General features: G+C 37.9%; 2 protein-coding genes and 1 pseudogene across 2 annotated transcripts in view; 2 read left to right on the top strand and 1 right to left on the bottom strand.

The window, feature by feature from the left end:
• The window catches only part of AGO4 (argonaute RISC component 4), a 39595-nt gene that overhangs the window by 16315 nt on the left and 3032 nt on the right, over positions 1–20248 (bottom strand). The window contains exons 2-13 of the mRNA XM_012765238.2: positions 17140–17305; positions 14159–14279; positions 11777–11958; positions 11458–11594; positions 11199–11333; positions 9728–9815; positions 6519–6666; positions 6097–6216; positions 5834–5962; positions 5468–5601; positions 4127–4311; positions 2998–3157 (exon numbers count right to left, since the gene is read on the bottom strand). Coding sequence (XP_012620692.1) covers positions 2998–3157; positions 4127–4311; positions 5468–5601; positions 5834–5962; positions 6097–6216; positions 6519–6666; positions 9728–9815; positions 11199–11333; positions 11458–11594; positions 11777–11958; positions 14159–14279; positions 17140–17305 — 1705 coding nt within the window. The remainder of the gene's footprint in view (positions 1–2997; positions 3158–4126; positions 4312–5467; positions 5602–5833; positions 5963–6096; positions 6217–6518; positions 6667–9727; positions 9816–11198; positions 11334–11457; positions 11595–11776; positions 11959–14158; positions 14280–17139; positions 17306–20248) is intronic.
• The window catches only part of PSMB2 (proteasome 20S subunit beta 2), a 195437-nt gene continuing 175422 nt past the window's right edge, over positions 234–20248 (top strand). The window contains exon 1 of the mRNA XM_075996565.1: positions 234–237. The gene's annotated coding sequence lies outside the window, so the exon portion shown is untranslated. The remainder of the gene's footprint in view (positions 238–20248) is intronic.
• On the top strand, positions 7143–8576 carry LOC105871752 (peptidyl-prolyl cis-trans isomerase D pseudogene; annotated as a pseudogene).

Raw genomic sequence — 20248 nt, 5'->3', positions numbered from 1 at the left:
TGGCAGAGAACACTAGGGCCCACTGAGTATTGGTGTCACCCAGTATAATGAATCTGGATTGACTAAAGAAGTGAATATGGCTCTTCAATAACAGGGGGAAGGGAAGATTTAAAAAAAGAGAACCTTACTCAAATTTAACAAAGTCTATATGTATAAAGTAAAAACTTTCCCAGAACAGGCTTTCTGGGGATCCTGACATTTCTACAATGGATATAGAATTGCAGAATGTACATGGGACTGGGACCAAAACCCCAATTCTCTTCAAGGTGAGAGATTTAGAGAATAGAATCAAGTCTCTCTCCTTCTTGGTTTTATTTTTCTCTATAGTATTTATTGTATACCACATATTTTATCGATTTATTTATTGTCTGTACACAAATGTGAGCTCATTGAGCAGGAATTTTGTTTTGTCTTGTCTGGTCACTGCTGTATCCCTAATGCCTAGAATACTGCCTAGCCCACAGTTGGCACTCAATAAATATTTGTTGAAAAAATGAATTAACTTTATTTGGCACTGATTTCTCTACCTAAGGCATGTATAAAGTATAAAGGCCCTGTTGTTTAGGAGAGAGGTTGGAGAGAAAAAAAAGGAACCAAAGAGAAAAATATCATGCATACTTTTCTGGTTAAAGCTAAGCAAAAAAAGATAAAATATGATATGAAGTTCTTTAAATTCTTAAATGTAGGACTTGGGACTGTGAGTGTTAATTCTTAAAGTATAATCTAGGAGTCATTTCAAATTTCACAATCTTTTGTAATAGGAACTAAAGATGAGGTTCCGTGAGGGTTGTATCATATTTATCTCTCTATATCATCACAGAACATGGGACTGGCACAGAGCAGTTAATAACCATGGAGATAGATACAAAGATATAGATACACATACATACATATATAACATAACAGCTTACATACACTATGTACCAGCCATTGTGCTAAGCATTGCACATATATTAACTCAATCCTCACAATTCTGTGAGGGTGGTACAATTATTATATTATCTCAATTTTCCAGATTTAAAAAGTTTGACTGGACATGGTGGCTCATGCCTATAATCCCAGCACTTTGGGAGGCTGAGGAGGGAGGATGGCTTGGGGCTAGGAGTTTGAGACCAGCCTGAGCAACATAGTGAGACTCTGTCTCTACAAAAAAATTTTATTTTTTTATCTGCACTGTGTGTCAAGTTTGTATGACACACAAAAACAATTTTTTAAAGCCAGGCATGGTGGCCTGTGCCTGTAGTCCCAGCTACTCAGGAGGCTGAGGCAGGAGGATCACTTGAGCCCAGGAGTCTGAGGTTGCAGTGAGCTATGATCATGCCATAGCACTGTAGACCAGGCAACAGAGCAAGACCCTGTCTCAAAAAATAAAAATAAAGAGAGAGACATAAGAGGATAAAGAATGTGACCAAGATCACACAGTGACATAGTGGTAAAAGAAGCCTGACACCAAAGTATGCCCTCTAAGCCTCTGTGCTAAATTATTGTCCCAAATGTTTGGGATAAAATGAAATGATTCCAGACTTTAGTTTAACTTTCCCTATGGCCTGTACAACTCATCACCAATGTTTCAGGAACGATTAATTTACTTAGAAGTTTCATTCAAGGACAAAAATGAGAATCATGATATGATTGTACAAAAGCAAGGCATTCCATTTCACCTTCTTTTCAAGTATGGCAATGACTAATATCAAAGCCCTAAATTTAACTTTTCAAATCACTGTTGTAGATAAGATTTCATATGAAAACAACATGTTAAAGTTGGCAAGGCAGATATTATTACCTTGATAGAAAAGGAAGTGAGGCCCAGAAATATTAAGAATTCACAAAGGGACACATTACTCAAATCTCTCAACTCCCAGCCAGTGCTTTATCTATAATATTCCTATCTTGCCTCGATGTTTGATTACTCTAGAGTAAATCTGACAAATTCAAATTTGAACAAAAAGCCTATGGGGAGAGAGGCAGGATTTCTTAACAGGACATAAAAAAATTGATTAAATTGAATCCTATTAAGAACTTCTGTTCATCAAAAGCTATTATTTAGGAAAGTACAAAGGCAAAACACAGAGTAGGAGCAGATATTTGCAATACCTATATCCCGTCAAGGACTTATATCCAGAAACCATGAAGAACTTCTACAAATGAATAAAAAAGACTCACAACCCAAAACAGAAAATAGGCAAAGGACTGAACAGGCCCACCACTAAAGATGTCCAAATGGCCAATGAGTATGAAAATGTGCTTAACATCATTAGTCATCAGGGGAATGCAAATTAAAACCATAATGAGATACTATTACCCCCAAACAAAATGGCTAAAATTAATAGGACTGATACTACCAAGAGTTAGTAAGGATATAGAGCAACTAGAACTCTTCGCTACATTTTTAGAACTCTCAGTGGAAATGTAAATTGGTATAACCACTTTAGAAAACTATTTGACTTATCTATTAATGCTAAATATATATATTCTCTATAACTCTGTAATTCCACTCCTAGAATTATACACAAAAGAGCACTTAAGTTCACCAAAAATGTAGAATTGTATAATGAATGTACAAGAATATCCATCAGTGGTAGAACAGATTAAAATTATATAGTTTATTCATGTAATGAAATGATAATGAAAAAGAGTAAAATATTATTAAATGCAACGACATGAATGAATCTCATAGACATAACATTGAACAAAAGAAGACAGACACAAAAATAGTGCATACTCTATGATTCCATTTATATAAAATTCAAAAACAGACAAAACTAATCTATGGTGTTAGAGGTCAGAATAGTGGTCACCTTTGGGGATAATCTATTTGGAGGGGTCACAAGGAAGGCTGATAGGGTGCTGGAAGTGCCCTAAATCTTAACCTGGGTAGTGGGCACATGTGTATACATATATGAGAAAAAGTAATTGAGATGCTTGTTTGACATTTGTGTGCTTTATCATGAATTATGTAAGTAACAAAAGTGGGAAAAACGTAATTCAGAATCTTACCTTTGATGAGGTACGAGCACATTGTTTATTCCTCCGAGCTTTGCATTTATCTTCAGGCAAAGGTTGGAAAGGGTTTGAGGTGAGGTCTTTACTACATTTTTTACCTGGACACATTGTGTGGCCATACCTAGAAGGGTATCTCCAACACGTTTCACCTCCGCTACAAAAACAATTAATTTAAAAAGGTTTAAATAGTTTCCTAATTACTAACAGTGAAGGGAAAAGAAATCCCACATTAAGTTTACTGAGTACTTACTACATACTGTACACTATGTTTGATGCTTCTTATGTTCTTTCATCTGCTAAACCCCCAAGGGCAATTTTTTCTGCCTGTTTGGATAGGCCCTCCCCCTCCCCTTCATCCCCTCCTGCAGGCCTTGAAGCCGGCTTGCTTCCTTTATTCTTTGGTCCTGCCTGCCACTACTCACTCAGTCACTTTAGGTTCCTGGCAAAGGAATCAATCTCCCTAGTTCCTCCCTCTCAGTATACACACCTGCTTTTCAGCCTTTTGAATTTTAACTGCTCCCCTCCACACTTTTTTTTCTTTCTCTAAACACTGGGGATAACTGTACAGAGAGGGTTAAAGACATCTTATAAAGTTTAAATGGCTAGACTGTAGCTCCTCCATCTTTTACTTAGATGATAGCCAAAATAATTCTGTATCATCTTCTTTTAATGGATACAAACTAAGCAATTCTCGAAGTGGCAGGCTCCTCTACTCTTCCCCACTCTGATATTCCTAAGTGCTTTTTACCAAACATTCCAGTTCTCTCAGTTTCTAGGACTATGGCAGGATTATACTGCATTTCCTGCTCCCATCTCTTCTCTCCCATTTCTAACACAGACTGGGTTAGGCCAAATAGCTGGTTGTGGCCAAGCAGTTGCAGAGAGAAAAGATAGTATGGGGTCATCAACATTAAATAGCAGCTTCTCTATCGAGCTGGGTCCCCAAGTGGGGATGACACAATGACACAGAGCAGAAGCTACAGTGTACCCTTTATGGCCACAAAGCAGGAGCAAGAAATAAATCTTTGTTACTGTGAACCACTGAGAGTTTGGGGTTGTTTGTGACTGCAGCATAACCTAGCTTATCCCGACATATCTACTACTTGAAATCAAAGGCCCATACCATATACTGGTGTCTTTCCAGGCAAGATAACCACTATTAGCTGTAGGCCCACATATGTCATTTTCAGATGTTTAAACATGGGCTCCACGCTATCTGCACCTTGTGCATACTTGCAGAAACACGGCTGGCCCTGGATGGGCATTCCTGCGTCCTTGGAGATTTTACGCAGCTGGTCAGTGAAACTCCTGTTAAAATAGAACCGGGGGCACAATGTTTTTATTTCAGAGTGCATTCTTAGCATTAATTCCCCTCTAACATACTTCTTTCAGTCTTACAAATTCTTAGTCAAAATTAGAAACAAATAAACAAACAAAACTTTAACTGGTTCCCCAAAATAAACTGACAGTTGTATCTCTGCAATTAAAATAGAGAAGAATCCGTATCATTAAGCTATCAGATTATTGTTTTGGATTTCTGAGTAATTACGCCTCAGCTGGGTCCCAAGAACTAGAATAGCATTCTTATTCAATGATTTATTTTTTTTTTATTTTTATTTTTTTAAGCAATGTCTAAGCAAGGAATCAATGATTTATTTTAAACATTCAAATCTCTAATTCTGGACTGAAGAAAAGTGGGGTGAAAATTTCAGGTACCATGCATTTTAGTAAGCCTGGTACCGGAATACTTGGATAAGCTTGTGCTCAACTGGGAACACAGAAACACGCTGTCACAAAATCAGTACATTTAGAATTACATTAAAACTTGTAACAGATTTGGTTTGATAACAATGTCAAAAGAAATCACTTTAAAAAAGCAAAATTCATTTTGAAGTTTTAAATTTTAGATTTAAGTTGTTATTTCAACTATGTATAAAGCTTTCAGATTAATTCCTTTTGTGTCTTTGCCAATATTTTGTAGGATTACTTTCTTTTATCCCAGTTCCCCTTTCTTGATTTTTTTTCACCCTTCTCACTAACTTCCTTTAGATATTAATAGATAGCTACATTTGTAAGATGTGAATCATACTCTTAGCCAGTGACCTTGCAATAAAACAAGCTCACTAGTAAATTAAGATTAAAAATAAACTAGTTTTTATCTTAGCTGGAAAGATACAATTAATACTAAAGGAAGCTTCACTAAGAACTCAAGGATTTACCAATCAGCATTGCTACAGCTTTGTTAGTCACAAATTTCTGTGCTAAATGTAAGGAAGCTGAGTCAGATTCTTAATGTATTCCCAAGTTTGTAATTTACTATAACACAAGGTCTTTTCCATATAGCCAGATGGTGTCACTATAGGAGTCAGGGATTTAGTGCCAGTGTACACAGCACATTCACATAAGGATGACATTTTCATATCTGGAAGGGATATTACTAAACTGAAAATATTAAGATACTCACTTTAGTAAATCTTCCCTACATTGTTTCTGAGGCGCAAAACAAGCAACTGCCCAAACTTTAATTTCAATGCCGGCATAAAACTGCTTTCCTCGCATGTCCCAGACACCTTGGTTGGGTGTGGCTACTGTTTTATTCTTTAAAAAAGAAGAAGAAGAAGAAGAAACAAAAGAGAAGAGATTACAATCTAAGGCCATTTTAATGTTGACAAGGGAATGAACAAAATTCTATCTGGTATGAGCCAAAAGACAGAAGGCGATGATAAGCAAAGCTATGAGTAAATTTAGATTGGTGCAGCAGAAAAACCCTGGATTATTCTGTTTTTGACTGATGGTGGAAGAAGCTTGCCGAACAAAATAAAAAGCTTACCCGGCCTCCGTATTGCAGCATTGGTGCAGGAAGTACCCTGCCTGTGAGCTCTGTCATTTCATTGTGCACAACGATACCAAATTCTTTAAGGTATGGATCAGGTCCACCCACCATGCTGTTGCTCTTCACCTAAAGAACAGGAAAGCCTGCATATATAAAAACCAAAGAGTAACTGTGTCCCGTCAGGAGATTTCTTTTTCTTTTTCTTTTTCTTTTTTTTTTATCTTAAAGCTAGCTCATCTTGAAGACCATGCCTTACTGACCAGTCTACTGATTTCTTCCTGTCTGTCAGGGGCCGATCTTGCGGTAGCTTTGATCATCGTGGAAGTCTGATTGTCTGTGAGCTTCTTTATGCATCGCTGTCCTGCCACAATATTGCAGACCTGCCGAGAGGCAAAGAGAAAGTAGGTTGTCTAGTGGGCTTCTATATCTTAAGCCCGTGCCAAACTGTATATTACACCCTCTGTTTCTAGAAAAATAAAAAATTCTGTGATACAGTGAAACTATCTGCCCAAGATATTCTAGAAATTAAAATTAATTAAATCAATTCACTAAAATTAATTAATTTAATTAATTAAAACCCACCATTAGTTTAGAAGTCTACTCCAAAAAACAAAACAAAAAACCACACAAAATTCATTAAAGAGATTGGCAGATTGGCAGAAGAAAATTTAGTTTAGCTTACCTCAAGTGGCAAGTAAGTATGCTTTTGTTCTTGTCCTACTTGGAGACAGGGAAGATGGGGGTATTTCAGCTGCAGACTGTACTTTTGCTTAAAATATTGAGCTACTGTACATTCCATAGCTTGACCATTTTCTAGCTGCAAAGGAAAACTATAGGAGAGAATGTCTTTTTAGAAATTTCTTCAAGTTCTTTCTTTTTCTAAGCAAATAAAGCCCAATAACATTTTCTTGATCAGTTTCTTTAAAAATAAAGGTCAATCTTTATTTGAGCATTTTCACATGTTAGTATTTAACGAGTGATTCCATTGAAATTTTCCATGTTTGTTAATGCTACAATGAGAAAAAAATTTAATTGATATTTTAAAAGAATTAAAAAAAATTTTTTTTTAACCTGGGCAACACAGTTGCCTGTCTCTGCAAAAAAAATTTAGCCAGGCGTGGTGGCAAATGCCTACAGCCCTAGCTACTTAGAAGACTGAGGCCAGAGGATCACTTGAGCCCAGGAGTTCAAGGATGCAGTGAGCTATGACTGTACCACTACACTCCAGCTTGAGCAACAGAGAGAGATCCTATCTCTAAAATTTAAAAAAAGAATTTAAAACAAGAAGACACTGCAGAACCAGAAAATGCAAAGTCTCACTGGAGGTCAGTTAACACCTACAGGTACAAATACAGTCTTTTGCAGACTTCTTCTAGATAATTACATTAACATAAGGACTTCGAGTGATCCACATAGGAGTTTTGTCCCTTAAGAGAACTTTTTGTAAAATAAGTGTAGCATAGTTATTGGAGCCACATTTTCAGATCCACAAACCAGGACAAATATATGTGGCTCTGGAGGCAACAATGTCAAACACATACAGTTGAGACTGTGCCAGAATATTTAGTATTAACTAGGGAGCATGATTTAAGAGACTCTCTTTAGGTCTGAATCCTGTTTTCAAATGCATCTACAAGTCAAGATGTTGTACCCTCACTCCAAGCTAAGCCCTCCAACCCCAGTAACCCCCAAGTCTTTCACGTAGACATTGGAGGGGAGTGAGTTGGTCGAATTATCTTAGAATTGTTTGTAGATACTGTACCCAAAACTGCAGAAAATTTATGTGTGCTATGTACAGGAGAAAAGGGCATTAGACCTACAACTGGGCAACCTCTCCATTTCAGAGGGTGCCCTTTCCATTGAATTATTAAGAAATTTATGATTCAAGGTGGAGACTTCTCAAATCAGAATGGAACAGGTGGAAAAAGTATTTATGGTGAAAAATTTGAAGATGAGAATTTCTATTATAAGCATGATTGGGAGGGTTTATTGAGCATGGCAAATGCAGGCCGAGATACAAATGGTTCTCAGTTCTTTATCACAACAGTTCCATCTCCTCATTTGGATGGGAAACTTGTGGTGCTTCGCCAAGTAATTAAAGGAATAGGTGTGGCAAGGATACTGGAAAACGTAGAAGTGAAAAGTGAAAAACCTGCCATGATGTGCGTTATTGCAGAATGTGGAGGACTGAAGGAAGGGGCTGATTGGGGAATATTCCTAAAAGATGGCTCTGACGACAGTCATCCAGATTTCCCTGAGGATGCAGATACTGATTTAAAAGATGTAAATAAAATAAAATAACAGAAGACTTAAAAAACACTGGAAACAATTTTTTCAAATCCCAGAACTGGGAGATGGCCATTAGAAAATACACAAAAGTTTTAAGATATGTGGATGGCTCAAAGGCTGTTATTGAGAAAGCAGATAGATCTAAGCTGCAACCTATAGCTTTAAGCTGGGTACTGAATATTGGTGCTTGTAAACTGAAGATGTCAAATTGGCAGGGAACAGTTGACAGTTGTTTGGAGGCTCGTGAAATAGACCCATCAAATATTAAAACTCTATACTGCAGAGCTCAAGGACGGCAAGGATTTAAAAAATATGATCAATTAGCCAATCTTAAGAAAGCTCAGGAGATAGCACCAGAAGATAAAGCTATCTAGGCAGGGTTGCTGAAAAACAGAAGATAAAGGCACAGAAAGATAAAGAGAAGGCAGTATATGCAAAAATGTTTGCTTAATAAGGATTCAGTTTTGCTTAAATACTATGTGTTGATTGTACAAAGGCAACAAGGAAATGTAAGGGGTTTTGTGTATTATATATGATCCCTAATGTGCTTCCTTTGACACCTCAGTTCCCCATTGTTTACAGTTTAGGAGTACTGATGTGGGTTCACTGCTAATTAAAGTGCTTCAGTACACTGAAGTTGGTTTTTTAAAAAAATGGTTATGTGCATTATTTACAAAGAATAATGGTGTCTAGTCTGTTTTTAAACTACAGATATTTGTTGAATAAATAGATGAAAGCTTAAGCTCAAAAAAAAAAAAGAGAGAGAGAAAGAGAGAGAGACTCTCTTTATTTGGCTCTTCCAGTGGGCAAACTGCCTTGAATACTTAGCATGATGATAACTTGAATCTTGCTTTCTTAACTGTTATAGCCTCACAAAGTAACAATGTAGTGAGGATCATCTATGTGAGATTTCAATCTACGTGTTTTAAATCTTTGAGCAAAGATTATGTAAGTCTGTAAGTCTAATTATTCTGACAAGGCTATGTGAAATAATTAAATAATGAAAAAGGCACAGTTCTTGAAACAAATGGTATAACTTACAATAGTGACTTCATAAGGTTTTGGTAACATTTTTCCCCCCTAGGGAATGAAGTCAATGGTATGACATGAACAATACATGAAATAGCACTTTATGACTCTTAAGAAATTCATGTAGTATGTACATAAGGTCATACTGAAGAATTCATTCAAATCAGATTGAAGTAATATACTTCATTTATCTAAAAGTGATATCCAAATATCTCTGTCAAAAATATTTAAAACATGGTTTAAAACAGAGGTCCTCAAACTTTTTAAAAGGGGGCCAGTTCACTGTCCCTCAGACCATTGGAGAGTGCACACTGTGGGCCCAGGACTAGTTGGCTGCTAAGCAGGACAGGCAGCAGCGGCAAAAACACCCAGAGGGCCAATAAATGTGCTAGGCAGCCCGCATGTGACCCTCCAACTGTAGTTTGAGGATGCCTGGTTTAAAGCTTTGGTATTAAAGTGAAGATCCTGAGGGTCTTGAAAATTACAGTATGAGATGCCAGTTCCTCAAATGGTTATAGTAGTTCCTCTGCTACCACAAATATAATCCTGCTATTTTATATGTGGTTAACATACGTTTGATGACTGGCTGGCCGTCTAGTCACATTACAAACTCGATATTTGCGTTTCATCTGTCCACAGTGGGTCACCTCAACTTTCAGAGCTGAAGTTAAAAAAAAAATAGATAAAACATCAGAATTAATTAAAATCATAGTCACAAAAACAGATTCAAAAGTTGTCTTCAGGCCGGGCGCTGTGGCTCACGCCTGTAATCCTAGCTCTTGGGAGGCCGAGGCGGGCGGATTGCTCAAGGTCAGGAGTTCAAAACCAGCCTGAGCAAGAGCGAGACCCTGTCTCTACTATAAATAGAAAGAAATTAATTGGCCAACTGATATATATATAAAAAATTAGCCGGGCATGGTGGCGCATGCCTGTAGTCCCAGCTACTCGGGAGGCTGAGGCAGAAGGATCACTCGAGCCCAGGAGTTTGAGGTTGCTGTGAGCTAGGCTGACGCCACGGCACTCACTCTAGCCTGGACAACAAAGCGAGACTCTGTCTCAAAAAAAAAAAAAAAAAAAGTTGTCTTCAAAAAGGCATGACAGGCCGGGCGCGGTGGCTCACACCTGTAATCCTAGCTCTCTGGGAGGCCGAGGTGGGCGGATCCTTTGAGCTCAGGAGTTCGAAACCAACCTGAGCAAGAGCGAGACCCCGTCTCTACTATAAATACAAAGAAATTAATTGGCCAACTAATATATACATAGAAAAAATTAGCCGGGCATCGTGGCGCATGCCTGTAGTCCCAGCTACTCGGGAGGCTGAGGCAGCAGGATTGCTTGAGCCCAGGAGTTTGAGGTTTGCTGTGAGCTAGGCTGACGCCAGGGCACTCACTCTAGCCTGGGCAACAAAGTGAGACTCTGTCTCAAAAAAAAAAAAAAAAAAAAAAAAACGCATGACATTATATAGGATAACAGTTGAAAGAGTATGGGGACAATTTCATGATGTATAGGCAGAAAGCCTCAGCTAAGCAGAATAAATTAGAACCCAGATGATCTAAGATGCTCAACCTACCTTAATTTATAAATTCATTCAATAAATATTTATTAAGCATCAACTATGTTGTGATGCTTATTTTCAGGGCTGGAGATAGCCCTCGTGCAACTTACTTTCTAGTAGGAGAAGATAGCTAATACAAGAAATTTCAAAAGGATAATAAATGAACTTGTGCTATTTTGCTAAAATGGAAGTTTTTAAGTAGGTAAGGGGGCATTACTGAGAGCCTGGTATGTGGCAAGTACTGTGCTAGAAAGCTTTATAAACCTAATTGTGTTTAATTCTCACAACAACTCTACAAGACATAGATTATTATCTTTACTTTGGCAATGAATAAGCTAAGGCTCACAGTGGTTAAGGAACTTGCCCAAGGTCCCACTGATAGAACCGGCTTGGCTGAGACAGAAGCCCAGGTCTGTGTGACTCCAAAGCCCAGGCTCCTTGCGGCATGCTGAGCTGTTTCTCCAAGACTAATTAATTAATGCAAATACTTACCTCTGATTTCTTTGGTAAACTTGACACGTTGGGAGTCTGTTAGAGGTTTGGTCTGTTCATTGATGTTCTGAATGTCTAAAACCTCACACATGAACTCAATGATGGGCTGAGCCCGGTAGAAAGCAGTTGCAGATACTAACACACAGAGAAGAAGGATATTTAGCTTCAAGGGAAAAAGAAGGGCCAAAAACAAAACAAAACAAACAAAAAAAACCCCACACAACAAAAGAGTTAATGGATAAAGAGAGTTCCATCCTACCATCAATATTGAGCATCATATTCCACATAGCAGGTCTCACAGACTGATGGAAGCCAAACCAAACCTCCCTGCCCCCTCCCAGAGGGTGGTAGTAACCTTCAGGGGGTGAGAAAAAGGAACGGCCCACTGGAGTGTACCTGCAGAAATAAGGATTTGTAAGTTTTAAAATAAAAACTTGAAGGGTCTTTCATTTCACTCTCTACTCTGAACTGAAATCAAATTTGAACTATGACTTATGCAGAAACCTTTCAATGGCTCCAACACAACCTACCAAAAAAGTCTGACATTTGTCGGAAAGAACCCAAACCAAGGTACTAACCTCATGGAGGGAAGGTGTCTTGTGATGACATCAAGTGCTTGTACTGAATCATCGGGGACTTCATTCAAGTGCCCAGCCAAAGCTTCTAAAAGCAACTGAAGGCTCACAACTGACACCCACTGAACAGATACTTTAAAGGTTTGGTCTTTACCCTCACCTGGAAGGGTCACCTCCATATCAACCTAAGGAAAAATGCATACATACAAACATATATATTTATAAAGGCTGTGGAAAAGATCCCAAGAATATTCAATACGGTATATGCATAAGGACATTTATTTCAACTTTTTTTGTAAGTGTATAACATTGGAAACAACGTAAGTGTCTAACAATAGGAATAATTTAATACAGAGTATAGAATATTATATAACAGTTAAAAAATAAGATAGATGCTACAACATGGATGAACCTTGAAAACACTACACTAAGTGAAATAAGCCAGATATAAAAGGACAAATATTCTATGATTCAACTTATGCGAGATACCTAGAATAGTCAAATTCCTTCATTCATTCTGTTTAGCGGCATTAAATACACTCACATTGTTGTACAACCATCACTATCATCTACCTCCAGAACTTTCTCATTATCCCAAACAGAAACCATATATCCACTAAACAATAACTCCCCACATCCTACAGCCCCCAGTCCCTGGTAACCATTATTCTTTCTGTTTCTACGAATTTAACTCCTTATCACAAGATACCTTTATGTATTTCTTATTTATGTATATTTGTATATATTCTTATTTTTTGCATATCATTCTATAATTTGCTTTTTCATTCAACAATATGTCTGGGAGATCTTTCCATTTCTACACATTTAGATCTACCTTATTGGTTTTTATTCAAATTCAAATTGTTTATTGTAGTAAATTATACAAAACATAAAACTTACTATTTTAATCATGTTTAAATGTACAGTTCAAGGGCCAGATAGAGTGGCTCATGCCTATAACCCCAACACTTTGGAAGGCCGAGATGGTAGGATCGCTTGAGGCCAGGAATTTGAAACCAGCCTGGGCAACACAGCAAGACCCTGCCTCTAAAAAAATTTTTTTTAAATTTTCTGGGCATAATGGCACATGCCTGTAGTCCCAGCTGCTCAGGAGGCTGAGGCAGGAGGATCCCATGAGCCCAGGAATTGGAGGCTGCAGTGAGCTATGACTGTGCCACTGTACTCCAGCCTGAGTGACAGCAAGATCCTGTTTGCAACAACAACAAATTTGTGGCCGGGCGTGGTGGCTCATGCCTGTAATCCTAGTACTCTGGGAGGCCGAGGTGAGTGGATTGCTCGAGGTCAGGAGTTTGAAACCAGCCTGAGCAAGAGCAAGACTCCGTCTCTACTATAAATACAAAGAAATTAATTGGCCAACTAATATATATAGAAAAAATTAGCCGGGCATGGTGGTGCATGCCTGTAGTCCCAGCTACTTGGGAGGCTGAGGCAGGAGGATCGCTTGAGCCCAAGAGATTGAGGTTGCTGTGACCTAGGCTGACGCCACGGCACTCACTCTAGCCTGGGCAACAAAGTGAGACTCTGTCTCAAAAAATAAAAAAACAAACAACAAATTTGTACAGTTCGGTAGCATTAAGTACATTCACACTATTGTGCATCCATCACCACTATCTGTCTCCAAAACTTTACATTTTTCTGAGTACTATATATAAACACATGTATAAGTAAAGTAGCTAATGCTGATACACATAAAATATTTTTAAAGTTATATACCAAATTATTATGGTAGTTTCCTTTGAAAAGGTGGCAAGAAACCATAGCATTTCTAGATTTTCTGAATAAGTTTATAATGAACATATATTCATATATTACTTTTTTAATTCTAAAAATATATGTTTAAAAAGTATTGTGGTATTATGAGTCTATTTTCATAAGTATTACATAATTTTCTATAATATATAAAAACTCCATTGTTCAGATTCAGGTAGTACTTTTATTAAAGTACATGTCTCCAAGATTAAGGCAATCTCGGTAGGAAAAAAAAGTACATTGTTAATGTGAGAAATTTGAAATATATATAAAGATGACATAATCTACCTAAATTCTAATGCTCATCTTCAATTGTCAAATAACTAAGAGACAAGAGAATACTACCATCATTACAAAAACAACTCTAAGAATTGAAGTGTTATTAAAAAGGAAACATTTTTAGATTTTTTTATTGATGCATAATTGTTTTATATATTCTGGGGGGGGTCATGTGATATTTTAATATCTGTATACAAGGTGTAATGATCAAATCAGAGTAATTGAAATATCCACCACCTCAAACATTTATGTTTTGTGTTGGGAAGAAAGGAAAGCATTTTTATCACATGTAATTTTTACTAAATGACCTAAGTATTCTTTGCTGTTAACACTTACCCTATCCCGTCCAATTGGCAGTGGATGTGCTGTGTACATGTTCCTTTTGCCATCATACCCAGGCTGCCGATCACCAAATATTTGCATCTTGAAGTGCCGCACCATTGTATCTACCACCTCCCTTCACAGTAATGGAGACAATGGCAGTTAGTTTTCAGAAATGCTGGACAATAAGGAAAGCATCACCATATCTTAACCATTTAAATTTGGTTCAATTGGGAAAAGAGTTAAGGTTACAATGGATTCAAGTAATTAAAATAGTTAACTAAAGAAAGGTAGCAATAAGTGTACAAAAGCAACTACAAGATTATAACAGAAGGGGGGAATAAAAGGAAACAGCATAATGACATTATGGATGCATTTACGGCATCCTTCAAAACTACTCGTTCCAAAATCCTCTCCTGTGATACACAACCTTGTAAAAATAACTTATTTTGGGTATCTAACTTTGACATGGATGTTCACCACTGAATGATGATAAGTTAGTTATCACATCAACATTCTTATTCAAGTATGCTGGTGTTGGGAAAGAGAGTAGGCAAGAATTCAGAAACCTGAGGATTAATAAATGTAATACACAAATAAATCAACGCCTTTGCCTAATGCTGGTGATTTATTATTCTGCGCACTCTCTTGTTTTATCCCAAAGTGTTCCCAAGCAGTGTAGACAAGGAATGTTGTAAAATATTCTCATCCCCCAAAAAAATTACAAGTATAGTTCATTTTTAGAATGAAAACCTTTCTCTCAATTAAACATGCATAGCTTTACTTAAGTGTTCTTGCATATATGCCAGATCACACTGCATGCAGGCCCTGAAATAAATGGTAGCAGCAAGGAAACTGGAGTCTACGGTTTAAAATATGCACAAGGCCTGTGAGATGCTAGAGTCAACAAACACTTAGGTGCTTTGACTTATCAATGTTAGTGAGTTCCATGTGTGGGAACAATATCTTAAAAGTCAAAATATATCACAACTACCTAATGCATTAATATTACTACAAGTAACATCTGTGGGAAAGTCACATTTACAAACCAAAACATGCAACTGAAAAAAAAAATCGATGGAGAAATGTGGTATCACACCTTCCTCATTTTAAAAAGCTAACATTTTCATACTAGAAAAGATTAATCTCCCATCTTACATTCTTAAATAAATTTTACAGTGAAGAGATAGTTTCATCTCTGTTCTAATTTAATCTTCACAACAACATTAGGAGACAAGTAGGGCAATGATTATGATCCTCATATTAAAGAAAAAGAAAAATTCAGAATGGACAACGATTAAGTATCCTTGGTCACACAGTGATTAAGTGGCAGAGTCGCATGACCTTGGACAAGTCACTTAATCTTTCACAGTCTGTTGCTTCATTTGTAAAATTATGATAATAATAATGCTTCCTTCAAAAGGTGGTTGTTGTAAGTGAATAAATACACATAGATTATTTATGTGTATTTATTGTCCCACAATAAACCTACTTTGATCTGCTCACAGATAACATTCCAGGAAATTTCCCTTTACCCTGAATCACCAAATTTTTCCTCTTTACTGGATTATTTCCTTTGGCATACAAATATGGCACAATTTCTCTCATCTTAAAGAAAATTAAACTTTCTTGATCTCACTTTCTCCTTGTCTGAACATCCCATTTCTCTGCTCCCTTTTGCATCAGAATCCTTTGAAGGAGTTTTCTCTAATTATTCTTCCCCTTTCTCTCTTGAACTTTCTTAAGTAAGGCTTTTCCTCCACCAAAACTACGCTTATCAAGGTCCCAAAGGAGCTCTACGTTGCTACATTCAATGCTCCTTGAACATTAGATGATACATTCTTCCAATGTAAAACATCTATGGCCAGGCGTGGTGGCTCATACTTATAATTCTAGCACTTTTGAAGGTTGAGGCAGGAAGATTGCTTGAGGCCAGGTGCTCAAGACCAACTTGGGCAATAGGGAGACCCCCGTCTCTACAAAACTAAAAGAATAGCCAAGTGCGGTGGCGTGTGCCTGTACCCCAGCTACTCAGCAGGCTGAGGCAGCAGGATCGCTTGAGCCCAGGCATCTGAGGTTGCTGTGAGCTACAACGAGGCCACTGCGCTCTAGAGCCACAGAGTGAGACACCGACTCAAAACAAAAACAACCCCATCTTCTTCCCTTCCTCTGGGGCACCATTCTCAAGTTTTCTCCTATCCCAGTGGCCTCACAATGCCAGCTTCTCTGTTACTTCGTCATCTCCTCAATCTTTATTTTATTTATTTATTTTTGAGACAGAGTCTCACTCTCTTGCCTAGGCTAGAGTGAGTGCCGTGGCATCAGCCTAGCTCACAGCAACCTCAAACTCCTGGGCTCAAGCGATCCTCCTGCCTCAGCCTCCCAAGTAGCTGGGACTACAGGCATACGCCACCATACCCAGCTAATTTTTTTTCTATATAATTAGTTGGCCAATTAACTCCTCGAGCAATCCGCCCGTCTCGGCCCCCCAAAGTGCTAGGATTACAGGCGTGAGCCACCGCGCCTGGCCTCTCCTCTATCTTTAAATGTTGGAGTGTCTCAAGGCTTAGTCTTGGAGTCTTATTTTCCTTAATCACACTCACTCCTAGCACAACTTCATCCAGTCCCATGGCTTTACCATCAATATGCTTATGGTTCTCAAATGTTTGTCTTCAGCCTGGATCTCTCCTCTGAATCCAACTTCATATGATATATTCAACTTCTTGCTCAACTCTCCACTAGCAATTCTAATAGACATCTCAACCCTGACATGTCCAAAATCCATGGGTCTTCTAACCTGCCACCCCCTGCTCCTGCTTCTCTCATAGTTTTCCCTATCTGATAAATAGCAAACTCTTTTCTACTAGCTCAGGAAAAAAGCCCTGGAATTAATTGTAACTTGTTTCTTTCTTTTGCACCCCATGTTCAATCCATTAGCAAATCTTATTGACAATAAGGCCAAAATATTTGTTGAATCTACTCTTTCTAATCCTTACCTGTTGACTCTGCGGGGCCGTTTTTCTGGTTTAATGTCCACATCATAGTGATACACATCTATTTTAGGAATCTGAACCTGAAAATGATTGGCTAACAGTCGAATTGGTTTTCCAACAGTTCCAAGGCCAGGACGACGAGGTGGCTGGAACAGGCTGGCTGGAGGCCCTAAAGAGAGTGAAAGACATTTGCTGTGCTATTTGCTCATGATGATGATGATAGTGATGATGACAGTGCAATTACTGAGAATTTATTATCACTGAATGTACTCTGATATAAAGAGTTGGAGTGTCTTTTGACTTAAGTTTCTATGGATTTCTAAATGTTGTGCCGTGGTGCTATTATTTTGAATATGGGGACATCAAAATTAGATAGCATGATCAATTCCTCTCAAGCTACTGCATAGAGCATATAGCTAGGCCTACAAAATCAACTGCACTTAAAAAAAAAACACCTCTAAACTCTGGGGGCCATCATCCTCAGAGTCGGAGATGGTCTATTAATCTCCCACAAATTAGCCTGCATTATTACAAGTTGTACAGACAGAAGATTAAACACAGCTCTATCTATCACTTTATTTGCTAATTTTGATAGTGAAACAATACCAATAGTACTAAACCTTCTTGTCTATAATCTGATATTTTTAGAATCTGAACAATCTGAGATCTCCTGATCATAAGGTCTAGTTAACTATTACATGGTTAATCTGTATTATGGACTCAGGAAGAAGACACCCTATTCTGAAGGAACCTATAGTCTAGACCAGTGGTTCTCAACCTAAGGGAGATTTTGTACCCTAGGAAATATTTGGCAAATGTCTGGAGACATTTTTGGTCGTCACAACTTGAGGAGTGCTACTGGCATCTAGTGGGCAGGAACCAGGATACAGCTAAGCATTCTACAATGCACAGGACAGCACCCCATCCCACCCCAGCCCAAGAATCATCCATTCCAAATTATCAATAGTGCTGAGGTTGAGAAGGCCTGGTCTATACAGAGTGGTCTTCCTAAACTGTTTCATTGATCATTCACAAGATATTCCACAAAAAGAAAGGATTCCATAAGTTAAGGAAACCTTGTACTTTCTCTACCCTCTTAAAATTTCAATAGATATTATCATATTAAATTATCTAAAAAGTGATGTAACAAATAAACCTGTGTAACTCTTCATTTACCCAACTTATCTTTACACAGAATTCTCTCTCTCTCTCAAAAGTGAACATTTATTAATATTCAGCAGAAAAGGATTTTGTGGAACAAGTCTGAGAGACACTTGTCTAGAGAAAATATTACTCCCTTTTGATGTTAATATCAAATGGACACAGGCCTAAAAAATAAACATCTTGGCTGCTATGACTAGGTGTTGAGCAAAGTGGGCTGTGGTTACAATGGAAAGTTACAACAAGTTCTCTTACTGCAATGGCATTTCACTGAAAACAAAGACACTTCAATAAGGAAAGAAAACTTTGAAGCAAGAAGCCATTCTATTCCAATATCACTTAAGAAAATCAGAAAAAATACTTTAATGAAATTTGAGTTGTCAAATCACCATATACATTGAAAATCTTTTTACATATTAAATTAATTGTTCATTCTTCCCCTAGATTTTACTTATCCTTCAAAATTCAGTTCAGGTGTGACCTCCTTGGAAAGCCTTTCCTGATTATTCCAGACTGGAGGGTGCATCCTCTATGTTCCTAAGACTTTCTGTATAGGGGAACACTTAGCACAAGTATGAGAAACCACTTATCAAATTACTCTGTCTCCTCCACTAGACTGTAAACCAGGGGTCCTCAAACTTTTTAAACAGGGGGCCAGTTCACTGTCCCTCAGACCATTGGAAGGCCGTTGGAGAGTGTGGCGCACATTCCACACATGCGCACTATGGGCCCAGGACAAGTTGGCTGCTAAGCAGGACAGGCAGCAGCAGCAAAAACACCTGCCTGTCCAGATAAATGTCCTCAGCGGGCCACATGTGGCCTGCGGGCCATAGTTTGAGGACGCCTGCTGTAAACTCTTAGAAGAAATGGACCTCCAGTTAATGATCTTCTCAATACTTAAGTCAACAACCAGCATGTTGTAAGAATTCCATTAATGTTGAACTGAACAGTATCAGTAATTCCAGATAGAAACTAAACAGAAACCTAGTTGTTCTTAATACACAAAAGTTGACAAGGGTTTCCACTGTGTGTGTGAAAAGACAATTACAAACAAGGTAAGTAGTAAGGAGTAAATAATGTCAGAGGCAATAGGCATTCTGAATTAACCCAATTAAATCATTTAGATAAGCCCCCATATTGCAAGGTACACTTAAGCAATCACTATATCATAAAGTTGGAAGAAATAGAGTTTTATAAGAGAAATTTGGTAAGAGAAAGTTGGATCAAATGACTTGCCTAAGAACAGGACTTTGAGTTTAAATAGTGACTAGAATCCAAGTCTCCTAACTTCCACTCCAGTCCTTTTTCTTCCCCAGTATACTTCACAATCCTGTGGTATCTATACTCTTTGAAATACTTGATGTCAAAAGCAGAGGCAGGCTGGGTGTGGTGGCTCATGCCTGTAATTCTAGCACTCTGGGAGGCTGAAGCAGGCGGATTGTTTAAGCTCAGGTGTTCCAGACTAGCCTGAGCAAGAACGAGACCCCATCTCTACTATAAATAGAAAGAAATTAGCCAAAACAACTAAAAACAGAAAAATAAATTAGCCAGGCATGGTGAAGCGTGCCTGTAGTCCCAGCTACTCGGGAGGCTGAGGCAGAAGGATCACTTGAGCCTAGGACTTTGCTCCTAGGCTCAAGTTGCTGTGAGCTAGGCTGACACCACGGCACTCTAGCCTGGGCAAGAGAGTGAGACTCTGTCTCAAAGAAAAAAAAAAGCAGAGGCAGAGGTATTGAAAGAAAAAGGATTAAAAGTGGCAAAAAGTAAATATTGTGTATATCTCCTTCCCTTAACAAGAAAGAAAAGTTAGAAGGTGAGTGATCACTTCTTTTAATATGCTTATTAGATTTATTTAGAAATTATATTCTAAAATTTTTCATTCCAAAAGCTGGTTTTTTCTCCTTTCTTTCTTTTTTCTTAAAAAACAGACATTTATTTCTCACATTTCTGG

The sequence above is a fragment of the Microcebus murinus genome, chromosome 2 (assembly GCF_040939455.1).
Source record: "Microcebus murinus isolate Inina chromosome 2, M.murinus_Inina_mat1.0, whole genome shotgun sequence".
In the NCBI taxonomy this organism is placed as follows: domain Eukaryota; kingdom Metazoa; phylum Chordata; class Mammalia; order Primates; family Cheirogaleidae; genus Microcebus; species Microcebus murinus.
This window is presented reverse-complemented; position numbering and strand designations above follow the sequence as displayed.